General features: G+C 42.9%; 1 protein-coding gene across 1 annotated transcript; it reads left to right on the top strand.

Moving 5' to 3' along the window:
* The first annotated feature begins 214 nt into the window (after window positions 1-214).
* fam171a1 (family with sequence similarity 171 member A1) lies at window positions 215-19,250 on the top strand. The gene is made up of 9 exons (XM_019892083.1): window positions 215-669; window positions 6,636-6,863; window positions 7,417-7,509; window positions 9,788-9,946; window positions 10,843-11,019; window positions 14,955-15,071; window positions 15,222-15,336; window positions 15,833-15,950; window positions 16,073-19,250. Exons 1-9 carry the CDS (start codon window positions 567-569, stop codon window positions 17,540-17,542), a joined length of 2,580 nt encoding a protein of 859 aa, XP_019747642.1. The 5' UTR covers window positions 215-566; the 3' UTR covers window positions 17,543-19,250.
* The last annotated feature ends 186 nt before the right edge of the window (window positions 19,251-19,436 follow it).

Raw genomic sequence — 19,436 nt, 5'->3', positions numbered from 1 at the left:
TTTTCAACACCAAGATAGTACCCACTTGAGATGGAATCACTGATTTTCATGGGCCTCCACAAAATCCACTTTAGATGAAACCACTGATGGTAGATTGAACTTCTACTTCAACCCTGTTTGAGAATTCCGAGTAAAAAGTTTTAACAGGCTTTGAACGACCCCAGTATAAAAATGACTAGTGTGTAGAACACTGCGTTCTGCCAGCAAGGGGCGCCGGAGTTCTTTAAACGTCAGCGAGTCTTCCGTTGGATGTAGCCGCCTGTTGGTGCTGTTTTTTTTGGGAGGGCATGTGGCTCTGAGGCTCAGGGCTGCCTCTCTCTCTGACCCTGACTCGTCGATGAAAAAGAGAGCTAAGAAGAGGGGGTGTGGATGCGCCACGGGAGACAAAAACTGCTTTAATGTGGTACTGCTGATTCTGCTAAAACATGGAGTGGCGCCGCCTTTACCGACTAATTGGAGAAAACGCCGATGTGGGCGTTTGTTGAGTTTGTCAAAGCCAAAGAGATTCGGGAGCTGCTTTGCTTTTTAAAAATTTATTTCTTTTGCCGTTGATATTCCCATCTGCAATGATGCGGGCTTTGGAAGGTGAAGGGAGTTGGACCACCGTGCTTGTATTCTTCGTTCTCGGATTGCTCGTTTCAGAAGGCTCCAGCAAAACGTCGGAGGAAGGTAAAGACTCAGGTCGAACATCTTGGTCCACTTTGACCCTTCTAAAGAAAGCGAGTGGCTCGTAGTTTCGGAGGCTAATGGTACCGCTAGCCTGGCGGGATGCTGATAGGACGCAAACTTAGCTAGCTTAATGTTAGCCAGGCTAGCTGGAGGCTGAGAAAACTTGTTCACAGTTTTTGCTTCATGTCCAGCTTTGTGATCAGCCTACAAGTCATCTCCCTTTGATGGAGCCAAACTTTTAACTAGGCCTATTTTGGTTTGTTTATCTATTTAATTTATGTGGGAGGCATTGACTGAGATGTTCAATCTTATTGTGCAGATCCGAGGATGGTGACCTGCTGCTTATTTCTTGATCAATGGAAAGTCATATATGTTGTCAAAGCTTCTCATTCACCAAAATGCACTTGCAAGTTAACTCCTGCTTAAAAGATGTGGCTAATCAAATGTAACAGTTTACCTTGTTTACATTTAGTCTACCATGTGATATTGTTTAAGACCCATTAAGACGCACGCCTCACAGTGCAGAGGTATAGGGTTTGATTCCGGCTCCGGCCTTGTTGTGTGGAGTTTGCATGTTCTCCTTATGCCTGCTTGGGTTTCGTCTGGGTTCTCTAGTTTCCTCACCCATTCCAAAAACATGCATGGCAGATTAATGGAACACTCTAAATCACAGGTGTCAAACTCCAGTCCTGCATGCTTTCCATCTCTCCTTGTTGCAACACACTTGATTCAAATGAACTGGATCGATAGCAGGCTTCTGCAGACCTTGCTGATGATCATTTGAATCAGGTGTGTTGCAAAAGGGTGAGGTGGAAAAATGCGGGAAAATAGCCCTCGAGGACACCTATGCTCTAAATTGTCCCGAGGTGTCTGTGTGAGCTCGAATGGTTGTTCTTCTATGTGTGCCCTGCGATTGGCTGGCAGCAAATTCAGGGTGTACCCCGCCTACTGCCCGGAGACAGCTGGAATAGGCTCCAGCACCCTCGTGAGGATACGCGGATTAAAAAAATGGGTGGATGGATGGATGTTAGAAGAGACTTGATCAAGTGATACTATTGAAAGAACAATAGTCAGCAACAGTAGGTATGAGAAAATAAGACAATCCTTCCAAACATTTGCGTTTCATCAATTCAACCTCAAGCATGAGAATATGAATTTGAATAAAATACAAAATAAATTAAAGGACCCTGAGAAATAACCTTAATGAAGTCATTTGAAAACAATTTTACTCTTTGAAGTGCAAAATGACAATTCAAGTTGACTTCGGTACATTCAGAATGGTTTTTTTTGCCGGATAGAAGAGCAGAAGCGGAGTCTGGAATTGTTTAGAAATGTTTGTATAGGAATGATAATCGAGGCAATTTTGGATTTAGACCGATATAATCAGATACTGGTTGGCTGATGTCCAACCAATATCGATATTGGATTGGAACACCCCCAGTTGGGTTTCATATTGCAGCAATTTGGACACATCGGCAAATCATCAAGTGCGTCGGAAAGAAAGGTCTTTGTTCACATTTAATTTGCATTATGTTATATGAAATTTTATTGATCAAAAGTACTAGAGGTATTGGAACTCGAGACCTGTGAGTTCTCAAAGGGAGAATATTCGTACCGGTATCAGTCTGGAGAAAAAAAAACGTATCGAACATCTCTGAGTTTTACCCTTCGCTAAAGATCTCAATAAGTGTACCGCTACCCATAACAGGTATGTCGTATCATCTGCAACACACTGACATCTGCAAACAGTTGATGGGTTCTTGCTAGGACGTGAACAACCAATCAAATCATGTCATCAGTTGGATATCAGTCACCAGATGTTGGTGTAAACATAATTTAAGGTCATCTAAGTGACATGTCCAAAACTCAACAGGTTTTACAAATTCTTCGGTTTAATATGGATAACAAAGTGGAATGTGTTCGGGCTAGAGGAATAAGGGCCACTCAATCACCTGGCCTGATGATGTAAGCACACCACCCTGTCCCCTGCTGAGTTAATGGGATCAACCATTGATTCCTGTCCTTTCTTTTAATCCTGATGAGGGGAAAATAGCCGGATCAACCTCTACTATTTGTCCTTTCTCGGTGCTATAACTGATAGCGTGGTCACAAGAGATTAGCAAAAAGGTGACTTATGAAAAGTATTTTTGTTAATCATGCCTTGATTGATAATCCTGTACCCTCATGTCAAAGGTAATTGGGCGATTGAGCAGGCAATCACATGCATTAAAATTCATTGAACACCTACAATGGATGACGAACCACACTAATGTTCGTCTTGACGGGTGAGGATTGTGGTATTAAAGGTATTTGATTACATTTGTTTAGAAAAAAAAACAACTATATGGTTGAATCATCACTTTGGTTGATAATTTGCATTATGGTGCCTTCCTCAAAACAGTCCAGCTAACATTTTAGCCAACCAAAATTTGATCTCTCTCTATTTCATAACATTTTGTTTTGTAGTTTGGAAATGAAGCCTGAGTAGCCAAATAATTCTGCTTTTTTTTTTTAAACTGTATTTGAAGTTGATGTTAGAACTAGTGCTGGGTGTTATATCATTATCGTATCATGATCGAGAGCTGAACATTCTCAAGTATTAACATCAAAATTAGGGCGATATCAGTCATGTGACCTTCCATGTTAGCGACAGCCATGTGCTGTCAGTACACATATATTGCCTATTACAACATTATGTGACCATATTTATAATTTCACAATTGCCAGACAGTGGAGAACTTGCCGGTACTTTCGGTAAAGCCACACTTTGCTCATGATTATCCCCCCACGTCCTTTTTCCAGAGCAACTTGCATTTCATACAATGCAACATATTGTGTTGGGAGCTTCAAAACGTGATCCAGGCTGGCATAGTTCATATCGCTTGGAGTCCACATATGACATCGGCATGTAATGCACCAGAGCAAACACAACCATCGTCATTGGCAAAGGGGAGATCACCCCTGCAGCCTCCAAGTCACATAACACATCCATCCATTTTCTAAACTGCTTATCCTTACTAGATTTGTCCATGGGCAAATTGGTCAACAACACACATGTTGATGCAGTTAACAGACACAAGCAAACATAACACTTCTGTTGTAGCGTAACATTTTTTGTCACTAAAGCACAGTTGCAGTACAATGTTAATATCATTGTTTTTAATTTATTGCTGACTTTGTTACTTTTGATGGTTGTTAGTAAATTCTAATACAAAAACAACACCTTCTACATCCTTTTGGATTTATATTTTTTTCTTTAAAAAATGCTTAATTTTCACTGAACCCATAGTACTGTTGTTATCATATCGTTATAGCGATACTTGGCAAAAATATGCACATATGAAATTTTGGCCATAGCGCACACTCCTAGTTTGAACATTAGAACAGGGACAGAATATTCCTTTTGCTTCAGCTTGTATGATCATAGCAAGGTCAATGGGCGTGCAGGACAAATTCAGGCAGTGTAGGGTGGTTTGTTTGTGTTAGCTGTTTGGCTGGACACCGTCTGCTTTGTTGTACAAAAAAAAGTTGGCTCGGCCGCTTTAAAGGCAGCAACTTCACCAATTGTAAACTTTGGAATCCGGGACAGGCTTAAAGTGGAAACAGATTAAAACAAACTATGTTGTTTTGGCAGTTCATTTGCATGACAGCTGCTTTACTGAGCCTGAAAGTGTGAACCTTTTGAAAACAGTTACCAAAGTCTTCATTCACATATCACAGACACCAATTTATGGTGTTTTCAGTTGTTTTTGTAAGTACTGTTATTTCTGCACGATAAGGCACACTTAAAAGGATTCAATATTGTATTGTATTTCCTTTAAAGTAGCTCCATCTAGTGGATGCATAATGCAACCGCAGCCACTATTGTAGCTTCTATTCTGTGCGCCCTATATATGAAAACTGTTTTAAAATAGGCCATTTATTGAAGGTGGACCTTATAGTGCGGAAAATGCGGTACGTTAATGACAAGGGGTTCCTCGGTTTACGACAAAGTTCAGTTCCTTCAGTAGTGATGTCAACCAAAATTGTAAGAACTCAAAGTATAAACCACTGCGAGTTCTAACCTATTCTAGCGGAGTAGTTACGCAAGTCATGATTCTATTTACTTGAATGAATACCACATCTAGGCCACACATATAAAACACTAAGTATGCCAGTAAATGCTCATGTCAAACTCTTTCTGCCACCCCATTTTCTCCCCATGTGTCCCTCATTTTCTTTTGTACTCTTATACAAACACACATTGCCATCTTGCAGCTCTTGGCGTTTGTTCCATGTGATAATTGGACAGTCTTTTTATGCTGTTTTTCTCCATATGGTGCTCAAATCCACAATGATATGGAGTGGGCAAGGTCTTCTGCTTTGTAGTTGTTCTTCGGGCTTCCTTTTCCCCCCATGACAGAACACAGAGGCGATGCGTAGCTTGTTTAACAATGATGTCACCCCATTGCTGATTTATTGAATGAGAGCTGGGAGGGGTGTGTTGCATTTGTGAGTTCTTGCCTGTCATTCCGGGCTCTCCCAGGGGAGTGTTTTTTAAAGTGAGTGCAGCTGGTACCCCTAACAACAGATCACTGGGAATGGAACAGGAAGTGAGGTCGTGACACTCACCAAGTGGAGATGCAGTTTGGAGTTTCCAGCGCTCTCTTTGTGCTCTTCCAAGCCTCTGCCTTGCTTGCTTAAATGTAAGAGAGGGAAGAATGGAGGGAAAGGTCAAAAAGTGGGCACAGGGGACCTGGTCTTCCCTCCGCGCCTCTGGCAAAGTTGTCAGGCTTTTAGTTTGTCCAATCTCACAGTGTGTAGAACCATAAAACTTGATCTCAACAAATACTGTATATGATTTTGAGCAGCTCTGTTTTTAGGCCCAGAGTGCACTCTGGTTGAACTCACACAAACATTGTCAGAGTGGTTACTGTTCCACCGTGGGATCTTGGAACGGGGGAGGGGTGTTCATCCAGAGTTTGTGTGCACAGTGCTGAAGGTGAGCTCACAAGAAACAGACAAAATTCAGATGTGCTTTCGTATGGGGGAGGTATGCATGATTAGGGTCAAGGAGTGGAAAAACCTTTCAGCCTAATTGAAAGGTTACCATGGGTCAATCAGCAGCCAATGATCAAACAAGCGCTACCAAAGAAAATAGAGGTGTGTTCTGCGATGCATATTTTTTAATTTATCTGAAATAATGTTCACTATTTTAATGCCAATGTTTAAAATTCTTGAGAATAAAAAAATGCTCTTAAAAAGAAAATGCAAAATTTTAAATGTGCTAATAATATCAGCAGCATTAAAAAAAACATCAATAGTGTTTATCATGATAGTTTTCAGGAAATTATATGCTCATAAAGGGGTCATTGAGAAAGGCCGAGCTGAGTGATCTGCGGCCATCAGATATCAACCATAGATTAAATTTGAATAATTCTGAAAGAATTTAAGAATTTTGTTTTAATAACTTAAAACTGTGTGGGAGAAGTAAAGCTTTGGTATTAAAAAAATAGCTTTTCTTAAATTGTCTCTGGATAACAAATGGAGGGATATATCGTATTCGCCACAATAAACAGGGGTTCACTGTATTGTCTTTAGGCCTCGATTCCATATGTTAATGTCCCTCGAGAGCGATGACAGTCTGAGACATGTGTTGCTAAGATTTTATTTCATACATTAACTGCTTTTCTGAGAGATGTTTTTGTTTTTGTATGCAGCGGTTCATGTTTGATGAAGGGAAACGGTCCATTGTTTTTGAGAGGAAGTTGCTTTAGTCGGAATCCAGGAAATTGTCACCAGGTTGAGTTGTGGAATGCATTCTCTGTAGACTGGAGCCAAAGGGCAGGACAACCAACCAAACTTCTGTCTAAGGCATTGCTTTCATGCTATCAACATGTAGTACAGCATTTGTATATAAATTGCGCCTTGTGATGACTCCAGTAACAAAAAGACATGCAATCTGATTAGTCGTCTTGCGTTCGCAGAAGTGACTCTGAAGGTCCGCCTCAGTGATGCCAGCACTCACCAGCCTCTGGAAGGAGCATCCATACAGCTCTTTGCCAACCACACTTTGGTAACCACGGAAACCTCACTGGCAGACGGCAACGTTTACCTGCGCTTCCCATACCGCCTGGGCACCCCGCTGGTCATCACCGCAACCAAACACGGATACGTTCCAAACTCTGTGCCGTGGACACCCTCCCGACTCCCTGGTATGTGTCAAATATAGCAGACCGGTTTATTGCTCACCACCTCATGTGCTGCCAGTTGAATGTGTGGGTTCATACCAGGTGTCTAAGCTAACGAGTGGCCCACTTCATGACTAATTTATTCTACTCTCTGCCAAAAAGCCAGTGAGGGGAGTTGCTTAAGTCTCCCTTTCACAGACACACGCTCATCTCCCAAAGGGGTCGCCGTGCGATAGCATGCGCGAGTTAAAGTGCTTTGTGGTAGGGAATAATTGTGTGTGGTGGTAGTGGTGATGGTGCTGGGGGGTGTTCTAAACCAACGGGAACGCCAGCCAATTGGTTTATCACGCTTACCAGTTAGGAACAATGGAGGAGTGAAAGGAAGGAAGGCAGAGTAACACAAGAAGTGCAGTTTGCCGAGTCAGGCTTGTGTCCTGTGCTGCTGCTGACAGGAAGCAGGCTTAATTAAAAATGTATAAAGTTGCTTTAATGACTTGTTATGTCTGATAGTAATCAGTGAGTTATAGTCAGGTAGAAGCAGTTAATGCATTCTGTCCACTTGTTGTCCATCTTCCAGTGTTTTCCTCCATTAGCCTGAATCTTCTACCAGAGAGAGCCGCTACTCTGACAGTCTATGAAGATGTGGTGGAGATCGTGTCGGATTTTCAAGGTAAATCAAGCGCCATTTTTGGTTTTCCAACCAACCCGATGTCTTGTTGAGTGTAAGTAAAGTAGTTTCTGGGAGTTTGCATGTATAAATGTTGCTACCTTTCATACTGTCCTGACTGAGTTTTTCAAATACCAGCTGTCATTCAGTTGTTTTATTTACCATATTTTCACGACCATACGGCATACCGTATTAAAAGGCGTAGTGTCATTTACTGGTACCGTTTCTGTCTTTAACACATACACAAGACTCTTTGTATTATTGGACGCAGGCATGGTATAATGTATGCTATCTTAAAAAATACGGTAACATGCATGCACAGTGCACACTAGCATAACTTGTAGCTTGGTAGTTAAACTGTGCTTCGTAAGCGTGTCTCTTCGTAGGTGCCATTTTTGGAATGTTGTTTTGCACAATGCACGTACCAGATACTATATACATCTACTGTGGGCAAGCCTTAAGCGTCCTCTTTCACGCCCGCCCTTTCCATTTTAACATCTGCATGCTGTCCTAAGTTAAGTCCGCCTTTGCTCTATATAAGCAGCGTGTCTGCACAACATCAGTCAGTCAAGCGGGCCCCTCATCGAAGTCAAACAACAGCATTCACAGATTTTGGAACTCTTACACAAGGCGACCCGTGTTATTAGGCACCCTGTCCATTTTGGAGAAGATTTTAAGACTCAGTGAGCCTTTGGTTGTGAAATACGTTTTTTTTTTCTTTAGGTTGTGGGCAAAAATTAAATATAGAAGTGTTGCCTGTTCAAAGTGAGCTCAACCTGAATAACTTCACAACAATACTTCAAAAAAGAAGGTGTTTAATGCAGCTCCAATTGATGTTTTACTGTCAAACTAAACGTAACAAAGACAACTACACATTATATCACATAGTTTTACCTTTGACAAAGCCCGCTTTGCCCAATGCTAGCAAGCAATGCAAAACACCATAGATGGGATAAGAAACAGCATCTGTGCGGTAGTCTTATAAAGCGTTAAACAGTAGATATTTCAGCAAGAAAGTCCATATCAACACAGGCAGATGGATCATATAATACTACTCTGAGCCATATATTCTTTGTCTTCTGTGAAAAATCGAGGAACATTACTGCAGCTTACTGAGTCACTTGCAGGCGAAACTATTATTTGTTTTTGTCCACATGAGTGTATTACATTAAAGGTAACATTGCCTATGTATTACTGGGACTCTTGTCAACACGGGTCTCAAGTGTTCAGTATTTCATTTTTAAGTCCCGTGCCGCTCTGCAAACAAATAATGTCATTACCATTTGAATATGTGTGCAATTGTATTAGAAGGGGATTTTTCAATCAGACAAGATCAAATATTTTGTCTTTTGTTTGCTGACTCTTTTGTATTTTTGGACTGACAGGGAGTCGTTTAAAGCATGGACTTCCCAGATGCACAATAAGTGTACAGACACCATTAACATGTAAACTGTTGCCCGCAGGGTAGTTTATGTCCTGTCTGAGACGCTTCTAAATGTTTGTCTCGACAAGGCGAGCCCTGGGGAGAGTTAAACCTTGGCGTGTGGCACAAGAGGGAAAAAAAGAATGAAATGGAGGGGGGAAAAGAGGGGGAAGATGATCCAATCTGTGCTGGAAAGTGGGGATATGGGTGGAGCAGGTTGAGAAAACGGGGGGATGGGTAAAAGTGTCCAACAGAAGGAGGAACACGAGGGGGGGGGGGCAGGAGTTGAAGAAGGGGATGCAAAATGAACAGAAACAAGGTTGTTTCCTTATAGACAGACCAGGTCACAGAATGCAGCAACCTCAACCGATATTTGATATCAACTGTGCAGTCCAGAATCATCACCAAAAAAAAAAAATACCAGCACTCTTTCACAGCTGGATACATGTGCTCACAGCTCAGGAATGTTCTGTCGGACCACAGTGATATCACTTTGCCGAGCCAGGCAGCAGTTTACTATTTCTGCTATTTATAAAATCTTATTGATATTCATTTAAAAGATGCAAGACATGGCGACAGAACAAATAATTGCTTTGTTGTTGGAGTGATCAATGTCCTGATGTGACGTAAAAAAAAAAAAAAAAACAATACGAACAATTGATGTTTAAAAAAAAAAAATACTCCATGGGGCGCAAATGATAACGCAGAATGGGCAATGAAAACACAAAACACCGTGTTCAGTGTATAAATAAGAGCTAATAAAATGTTATCTTCGGAAAAAGAAAGACCTGCTTCTTCTAATGTGTTTTTGTCCCCCCAAACAAGTGTATGACATCAGTATTCGTGTCCCCCTGCAAGGATTTAGGCGCCAGCCCAGTGTTCATTTCCAGCGTCGAACCTTGACTCTTCCTGTCAACACTTCCTATGCCAATTTGACCGCACTACTCACGGTGGCCGACTCCCCCTCGGAGATCCAGCACTTTCCCTACCTGCAGGTCCCTGCCGACAACGGCACTGGTAAGTGCAAAAGACAGAGAGGGTCAAAAAGAGGATTATGACAAAATGGAGTGCTGCTGAGTGGGAGTAAGAGTGGGAGTTGAGTTGGGAAGTATAGAGGAGAGGCGAGATAGTAGCATCTAGTCTATAAGACCCTCTGAAACACAATATCCCCTGTGTGCTTTCTTCATTTCATCATCAGCCTCATGCCTGCATAAACCGTGTATCGTTTCCATTTTCAATTGCGAATGTAAAAAAAGAATAAGTAACTTATTTTGTTCTTCGTACGTCTTTTTCAGAATTGTAGGCTGAGATCAGAAATACAAATTTGTCATATTTGACTCAACCGGACTAGGTTTGATATTAATATTTAATTGGACATGTTTACGTGATGCTGACATTTGGTAATAAAACATACATTAGGTTGTAAGCCAGCACAATCGGTCAAGACAGACATGTACACAAAGTTCCTTGTGTATAGTTGTACAATGTTTGAAAGAAAAAAAAAAGATTATTTATTTATTTTTTTAATTCATGTAATTTGCTTCAAGTCTACTCGTCCACGTTGTTTCTTAAGGGCGAGAATGAGTTGGAAACAGTTTTGAAAGCATATCTTGCATGTATCTAAGTAAATTTGTAGTCATCCTGGTCATTATCTGCAAAGGTTGAAAAGTGTGCGTGTGCTTCTTGCTCCTTCTGCTTGAATAGCCTTCAAAAGACACCCCACTCCCTACAGACATACTTGCACTTTGTGACACTTCAACCTCACGTTTTTTCGTTTTTTTTCCCCACTCTTCGCCTTCTTTCCTGCCCTTCCCTTGTTTTCTTTCCTGTCTGTCTTACCCTTCTGACATCTCTCCTTTATCCATGCTGCTTTATGTTACTAAACCCCCACCTCACCCTATCCCGCCTCACAGGAGCAGAGAAGCGGCCGGAGCTGACTCCTGTGGCGGCCGTCTCCGTCCACCTATTGGCCAGTGACGGGCTGGAGCTGCAGGTGAATGAGCCAATCACAGTCTCCGTTCCCCTGCCTGCAGACAGTGGCCTGAAGGAAAATGATCACGTCTCCGCTTGGAGATTTGAGCCACGTTTGGGTACGTCCTGACAGAAACACACACACACACACACACACACACCCATGGAAGCTTACTGCTGTTCCAAGCACGAGGTCGGATGTCTCGTATGGATTTTTTCAGAAATAAATATCTGCATCCTCCCTGAAAGCATTGCAGTGTAGACATATTTATTTTAATTACTGTTAAGGCTGATTTAGTCAGTCAACTGGAAAAGCAGGAAAATGCAAATCACATGCTTGTACTCTGCGACCAAATCACAGACTGTGGCGGTGAGGTGGAGCAATGAATTAGTGTATTCACAAAGTCATAAAGAAATAACGACAGGAAACCCTCTGACATATGATGCCATTTAAATACAGCTCACATCCTCGAGTTGGCGTATTTGCATTGCATTTTTGCGGATTGCTGTGATGCATTAATCATTGCCTTTGAAGTGCTTCAGAGGTCAAAGCATAACATACAATAATTGCTCCATCACTGTGGTGTAACTCCTTTGAACGTTATGGGGGGCAAAATAATGGCTCTCCTGTTTCAAACCAGTGACAAGTCAATAGTTTAGTATGATTGTGACTTCTTGTCTTTCAACAATTACAACCACAAATGCCATTTCAATTTAAGTGAAACAAAATCAAGTTACGATTGGTTCAAGCTTACTCTTGCCCTCTTGGGAACAATGTAAATATATTCTGGCTGTCAAAATTGAAGCGTTAACATTGAAGATGAATTTACACTCGATAAAGTGTTGAAAAAAATTAATTCAGTTCACTGTTTTATTTACTTCCTGTGGCAGCTGACCTCTGCGAACTTTGTAGTCAAATTTTGTGCACTTTGGAAAGCCAAATTCAAATACTATTTTAGTTTACGTCTTTGGAGTGTCGTTCAACAGTTGTATTTTACTGGATAACAATTGTATTCAAGGATCAAAGTAAGCTGTTAGAACAGCCATGGAATCTAAATATAATGGTACTTTATATTTGCTGATTTTTACATTAATTTCAAGATTTTACTCAAGTAAATATTGATTACAAACTTTGTAGAAAATTGCAGTTGGAAAATGCGATTGATCGCGGTTAATTATGAAACATTTTGCGATTAATTAGTTTTTTAAAAGTTCCCCCTTCAACTTCTTTTTAACTGCCTCGACTGTATCTTGTTTGCCATATAATTTATGTTCTTTGCTTCACACTTGCAGACTTTATTTGGAATGTTGCTGTTTCAGGACATACGTTTGTTTCATAGTGTCACAGAATAACAAAAATGATTCCCTTTTTCACCAGTGAATGTTGAAAATGATAAATTGTGGGTGTGCCCAAAAGTAGAGTCTCTTCACATTAGGCTGATCTTGCTTTGAATGTTTCGCTCCTCTATTAATGTCTGTCAGCTTGGTGTCACTTAAGCCGTATCATACTGAGCAACCATATCTCAAATCTGACTGCACAAGGCAAGTTTATGCAAACCCAGCCCAAGCCCCCTCAGCCCCACACATGAGTTTTCAGCAGTCCCTGCAGTGTGACACACCTGCACATGCTGGTCAGAGAGTCAATGATGACATCACGTTTTGAGTCAAACATGTCTGCAATGCTCAGCCTAAGCTTGAAAACTCAACAGCTCCCACAACTCTTGTTGCAGAACATTATAATCTACAAAGGACGCTGCTTACACACTATGGATCGGTGTTTGCATAGTGCACCTCAGCAAATAGGGCCGGCTGGGGCATTTATTTACTCAACTGCAGATGGAGAGGGGGAGTCATCTGTTGGGGGAGGCCTTTATTTGTACAATTTATGTCAAGTGAAACGTCATTGAAAACCAAACAAAAAGGGCAGTTGCAGTGAAATTCAGCAAAAAAAACAAAAAAAAAAAACACTAACTCAAGCAGATTGGGTGGAACAAAAATGTCACGTGGCTACCCAGAGCATAAACATGGATGCAGACAATCACCTCAAATAGTCCGGATAAAAGGTGTCTGTTTAATTATGTGTAGGCAATACATTGCGAACTTTAATTCAACTGTGTGCTGCTGTTTTGGTCAGCAACTAGTTTAAATGCATTCAGCGGGCATTAATAAATAAGTAAATAATATAATGTCCATGTGTGAACAATAGTGTCTGGTAACAGAGAAAATTCCCGTTACTGGCTGACTTTTCCCCGAATAGGAAATGAGAAGCATCTGCATCTCAAATTCTTGCTCTGGGGTTAAAGCATAAAAACAGCCTAATAAAGGCTCGGTGGGTCACTCGTATGTCAAGGCACCCCCGTGTGATACTGTTTCAACCATTTCATAGGGAAATTATAGATGTTAGTCTTTATTCTTTCGCCCTGAGCATCTCATGGCTTTTTCGTTTCAAAGATCCAACGCTTCAAAAGGCACTTTGTTAGAATGGCAAAGAACACATGCACGTTTGTAGCCTACGCACATGCTTGCAGTATTTCCACAACAGAAGCCATCCCAAGACCCCTCCGTGGGCTACATCCCTCGTTCCCTAGCAACCGCGCCAAATAAATAACAAAACAAGAGTCACTTGACACCTGATTGAGTTTCGCCGAGCAACTATGCGCCTGTTTGTGGTAATGCATCGGTTGAAATGAGGACATAAAGGAAACACGTTTTAGACGGTTGGAGGAATACATGAGCACGGTAAAAGGTTCCCAACACACACACACACACACACACACACACACACACACACACACACACACACACACACACACTTAATCACTTGAAAACCTGTTTGTCTCGTGCTGCAGCCCAGCCTCTGTTTATTAATAGATCAGGCAAGCATGCACTTAGCTGACCATGTGTTGAAAAGAAACATGGCACCAAGAATCTTTGATATTAACCAAGTGAGGCAGGCAAGGGAAGCCTCCCCCGTGGAAACGATTCAGACAGAACCAGGGTGAGTGCGGGCAGGGCTGGTCACATGACTCAGTGATGTATGTGTGTGTGTGTGTGTGTGTGTGTGTGTGTGTGTGTGTGTGTGTGTGTGTGTGTGTGTGTGTGTGTGTGTGTGTGTGTGTGTGTTTTGCTGGAGGTGCTGAGTCACATAGTATCTCCCTTTTCTTCTCGCCATTATCTGTACTTCCATTTGTCCCCTGTTGGTCGTGTCCCCCCCATTTGCTATGTTTTGGAAATTTCTCTATCCTCTTTGGTTTCCTCTCTCCTTATAGATCAATGAGTGCTTGAGTCTCCTAATATCCCAACAAACACAGATTGTAGCTCATTGTTCCTCTTTTTTCCATCAGGTTCAAATGACTTGTTTTATTTAAAATCAGTGCTACACTGTGAAAAATAAATTACATCGGAGGCGCTGTAACTATTTTAGAAAATGCAAATGCTTTTTCCAGAAAAAAGTAACTTTTTTCTCGTATTGTGCATCATGTATGGATATATTTTTTCCTTCTTAGTGTGGGCCCCGTAAATTTGAGGTGCAAATCTACACCAGGCATGTCCAGAACAGGTCGTGGGTGTTATATGTCTCCCTCCAACACGCACAATTCGAACGATTAGCTCATCAGCAAACTCTGGAGAAGCCTGCGAATTACCCTAATAATTTCAACCAGGTATGTTGGAGAGGGAGCCATAAAACACGCAGTACAATGGCCCGCGAGGACCAGGTTTGGGCAAAACTGATCTACCGGGTCAAACAAAATTCCCTCTACCCTTCCGTTTTTCAATTTCGTTGCATGTATCACATGGACCAATGGGAAGCCATCAGCCTTTGCCAGTTGAAGCTTTGCAGGCTTTTTGACTCCCTGACTTTTAGTAGGATACTGCCTCCCTGTGGACACGTAGTGCCACGGTAACGTCCTCAACAAGGTTTCAATGAGCATTTGGAGTATTGGTCCTTGAAATGTGTCAATGGATCCTTGTGTAAAGGTCTTAAAGGTATTTCCAGTGCATCGGAACTGATGATAAAATACTCTCCAAGATGTAATCACGTGCGTTTGTGCAGGTTCCTGGATTAAGAGCAGTTGGGGCCATGTTCAGAGGGAGAACAACCAGCTAATCCTGACCTACATCGCTCCTCAGCTGGGATACTGGGTGGCCGCCACGTTGCCACCTAAGTCAGGTAAGAGCCACTGTGGTTTGACACATACAGGTACTGTCCCTCAAATCAAAATTTTCCTCCAAAAATTGATTTAGAAAACAATTTTATCCTTAGCCATGATGTTTTGGAATTTTCTTTTTTCTTCATGATTGCCTCTTCTCCTTCCAATAGGTCTACTGTTTGTGAAAGACATCAGCATGTACCACACTATGTTTCTATTGGCCATTCTTGGAGGCATGGCACTCATTCTGCTGTGTTTGCTCTGCGTCCTCCTGTACTACTGCAGGTTTGTCTTCTTACCCTCTGCTATATTTCATGATTGTGATAGACACTTTGCCCTGTTTTATTACCGGGTGCCCTACCGTGAGCCGTCACCTTCCCATGGTGGGAGGGGCTTGTGTATCCCAACGATCCGAGGAGCTAAGTTGTCTGAGGCTTTATACCCCTGGGAGGGTCACCAATGGCAAACAGGTCCTCGGTGAAGGACCAGACAAAGCAAGGCTGAAAAGAACCCTTATGATGAGTACAATATATGGACCTCGAATATAAGGCCTGGGAAGTTCTGCCTCACAACTGCGAGTCTCATATTGTTTTTTTTCTTTGTTTATTTGACCATCTTGTACATAGATTAGTCACTTTGAAAACATGGTATATATTTGTGACTGCTTGGCTGCATTGTTTCTTAAAACACAGTCAACGTCACTAACATTAATAAATCGATTGAGCAAATAATAATCATGTATCATGAACCAGTTCCTGTTTTCTGTGTCTGTGTTGAGCAGACGCCGTTGTTTGAAACCTCGGAGCTCTCACCGTAAGCTCACACTGTCCTCCGGTTTGGACGGCAGCAAGAGGGATCAAGCGACCTCCATGTCCCACCTCAACCTCATCAGCAACGAGGTTGGTATTTGGACTTCTCTGCTAGGTTGTCTTCACTCTATCTTTAGCAGTGAATTCAGTTTGGGATTTTAAATGTAGTCTCATTCAACTCCAATTTGCATGTTGACTATTTTTCTCCTCAGGTGCAGTTGGAGCTTGTTTCCACAGCGACAGAGGCCGACATGACCACGCCGATGCTGAAGCCGTCCTCCTACGAGCGCGGTGACGATCCCCACACGCACAACCTGATCCAGCAGAGCAAGCACAGCCGCTCTTCGCTGGGCAACAGCCATCACGGCTCGTCCCTCGGCAATCTGACACCTCGCAGTAGAGACTACCGTCAGTCGGCCGAGACTATGCAGTTCAAGTCAGCCATGTCGTGCGGAACCGACCGAGGCTACCGCCAGTCGTATGTCTCCGTCTGCTCGTCCGGCAACCACATATCCGACGGACTATCACCAGCCAGGCACGACCAATTGTCAGAACATCAACTGAGCGGTGTTGTCATCTCCCCTTCTTCGCCCCCTCACTCCCCCTCCAGAGGGGAGGGAGGTGAGTGCAGAGCCCCTGACTACCCTCTCTCCCGCTCCGTTGACCACCTGGAGCGGCCCCCCTCGCTCGCCCGGCCGGGCCAGCTGCTGTGCTGCGCCTCCGTGGACCTGCTAAGTGGTGGCGAAACCTACCCGAGAGTCCGGCCCACACTGGTCATCCCCGCTCACTACATGCGCCTGCCTGGTGAGCACCCCCTGTCAGGTCAGGCCCTCCTGCTGCAGACGGACGAGCAGAGTGACCTGGAGACCATCCAGGCTGAGCTCAATGCCTCACAGTCCTCAGGACAAACCCCCAAAGACTGCGTGCCACGCCCTGCCAAGCAGGATGAAGAAGAGAAGCTGGTGTCCATTCCAGGAGCGCTCGGAGAAACGGGTCTGGTGGAGATAAATAGCGAAGACACCCTATTGGCGGAAAAGACGTTAATGGAGCTCAGAGGAGGCAAGCCTCTGCCACACCCAAGAGCCTGGTTCGTCTCACTGGACGGCCGCTCTAACGCTCACATCCGCCACTCCTACATTGACCTCCAGCGGGCTGGTTGCCACAGTAACGCCACAAGCGCAGGAGGCCCACAAGGCAGCGGGCGGAGGCATGGCAGCGGCAACGACGCAAGCTTAGACTCCGGCGTGGACCTGAATGAGCCCAGAGCGGGTCACAGGGTACGGGACGTGGAGCAGGAGGAGCAAGAAATGGAGAAGGAGTTGTCCAAGAGCACAACACCAACCACAGCCTTCACTCAGCTGGTGTACGTGGATGATCTGGAGGGGACGGGCAGCAAGGAGCCCTTCAAGTACACCTCCCGGGACAGCAATTTGGGGTCCATCCAGTCTGTCAAGGGAGAAGCGGAGAGCGTACAAATTCACACGGAACCACCATCAGTTTCTTCCCCCTCACCCGCTTCTCCTGCCATGACGCAGCCCGACTACGGCGTGACTCTCAGGAACGACTGCACGCTGCTCTCTGCCTCCCCAGAGGATGACGCACCACCTGAGGATGGAGAGGAGAAGAAGAGTCCCTGGCAGAGGAGGGAAGAGCGACCCCTGCTGGCCTTCAATATGAAGTAAATTCTCTGGCGACTACATGAGAAGAACACCCCCGTTGAATCTTTCCATAGCACTGACATATATCCACTACTCAAAAAAAGTTTGCGATCTTGGGCTTTGAGGTGAGATTTCAGGATGTATCTGAACTGCATTATAACCATTATCCAACCATTGTCTGTGCACTTAATCCGAAACTCTCTACAAGTTTAAAGGCTGTAATGCATATGAGGATCATCTTGAAATTTCACCCAGAAGTCCAGTATCCTGAACTTTTTGGGCATGGTGTACTCCAGCACTGGGATCGAGCAAACAAAGGGACAACTCTGAACTTTTATAAACGTTTATATGACAATGACCACTGTCATCCTCCATAACACCCCTGCCCTCATCTGTGTAAACGCACCACTAACAGGCAGGAAGTAGACATTGCCTGAAGCACTCTGGAGGTTCTTTTTTTTTTTTTTCGATGCAAAACAAGTATGTTTTTTTTTTTTCTCTTCGAGCTGTAGTACAGCCAATAGATGGGTCATTCTCTCAAACAAAGGACTACAGGAACCTTTTTCCTTAAGCCATATTGGCCTCGGACCACTGACCATAAAAGCACTCCATTCCCACTCCTCAGTATTTTTTTCCCCCAGTGCTTTTGGGTGCACAACAACTCGTCACTCCAACACAATATATCCCTTGAGAGACGTTTTTTAAAAGACCAGTTTATCAGGTCACAAGGACGTTATGCCTTGACTACACAAAAAACACAACTATTACTGTTGTGTAATCAGACAATGTGACACACCACCCAGTTGGAGTGTAAGGATGTAATACCACTACAAGTTAGGCCTCCAGCAATGATACTGTTTATACTATGAAGGGTTTTTGTACGAGTTGAATCACTGACTGGCATATGTTGCTCTAAAGGCTATGCATCACTTTATATGCCTGCTTGAGATGCCTTTTTTTGTTTGTTTGTTTTAACACCATTATTTTGATTGCCAACGTGAAGTATTTTAACCCTATGAGGCTACTTCCTCTTCAAATATGTTAAGGGCTTTTCTTCTTCGCCTGCCTTATTCTTTGTTTTTCGTTATGTGTCTTTATTTTAACTGAAACCAAACCGTTTCCGTTTGCAGTATTTTTCGCCTTTAGTTCCCAATTTTCCAAGTGCCTTTTCCTTAAGATGCACATTTCCTGAAAGGATCACTACATTTATTTCTCACCTTCTTTTGCCTTTGTTCTGCCTTTTCTTCTCTACCTCAGCCGTCATTCTCGTTCCCGCTTGTGACCAAAAGTATGCAGTAAATGTCTCTTCTACACTGCGCAGAGCTCACAATATTCTGCAAGCCCATCAAGAGGCACTGAGATGGTTTGCAGCACAGCAGGGAATGGATGAAGAAAAGCGAGTGTAGGCCAAGGGAACAGGTTACTTTTGCGCATTTGGAGTGAGCATTTGTTTTAAAATGTATTTTTCTGAGTGAGGCATGTTTTTTTATGACCTACTGTATTCATATGAGAGTGCTGGGAAATAATCAAATCCACTCGGGATTCATATAGTCATAACAGTCATATTAAATCTTTTTCTTTGTTTATTTCTTCTTGCACATTGAAATATTGCAAGTTTGTTTTCTGGGCAACCTTCAGCGTTTGAGCAAAGTTGCAGTACAATTCGTGTGTACATTGCTCGTTTGCAATATATATCTGACGTTATTCTGAATAAACAACCAGACTGGAACAATTTGTGTCTGGGTTTTTGTCATAGAGCCATTTGCTGATGATTTAATGAAAGTCTCAATTAACATATTAGGACAACAAATTTGAAAGGTGATGTCTAAAGACTCAAGAAGACTATGAATCATTATTTAAAGTGTCAACGTGAGCTGAAATGTTTTCTTTTATTTCTTCCATTTTTGCATTGCCTCTT

Source organism: Hippocampus comes, unplaced genomic scaffold, assembly GCF_001891065.2.
Source record: "Hippocampus comes isolate QL1 unplaced genomic scaffold, H_comes_QL1_v1.1 scaffold153, whole genome shotgun sequence".
NCBI classification, from domain to species: domain Eukaryota; kingdom Metazoa; phylum Chordata; class Actinopteri; order Syngnathiformes; family Syngnathidae; genus Hippocampus; species Hippocampus comes.
Note: the sequence above shows the minus strand (reverse complement) of the source record. Positions and strands in the feature narration are given on the sequence as shown.

Excerpts from the sequence above, each read along its gene's own strand:
- fam171a1 (XM_019892083.1), top strand. The coding sequence starts at position 567 with ATGATGCGGGCTTTGGAAGGTGAAGGGAGTTGGACCACCGTGCTTGTA. Across the intron at positions 15,337-15,832 it reads GTCCTCCTGTACTACTGCAG|ACGCCGTTGTTTGAAACCTC; the intron begins GTTTGTCTTCTT and ends TGTGTTGAGCAG. Across the intron at positions 15,951-16,072 it reads TCAACCTCATCAGCAACGAG|GTGCAGTTGGAGCTTGTTTC; the intron begins GTTGGTATTTGG and ends TTTTCTCCTCAG.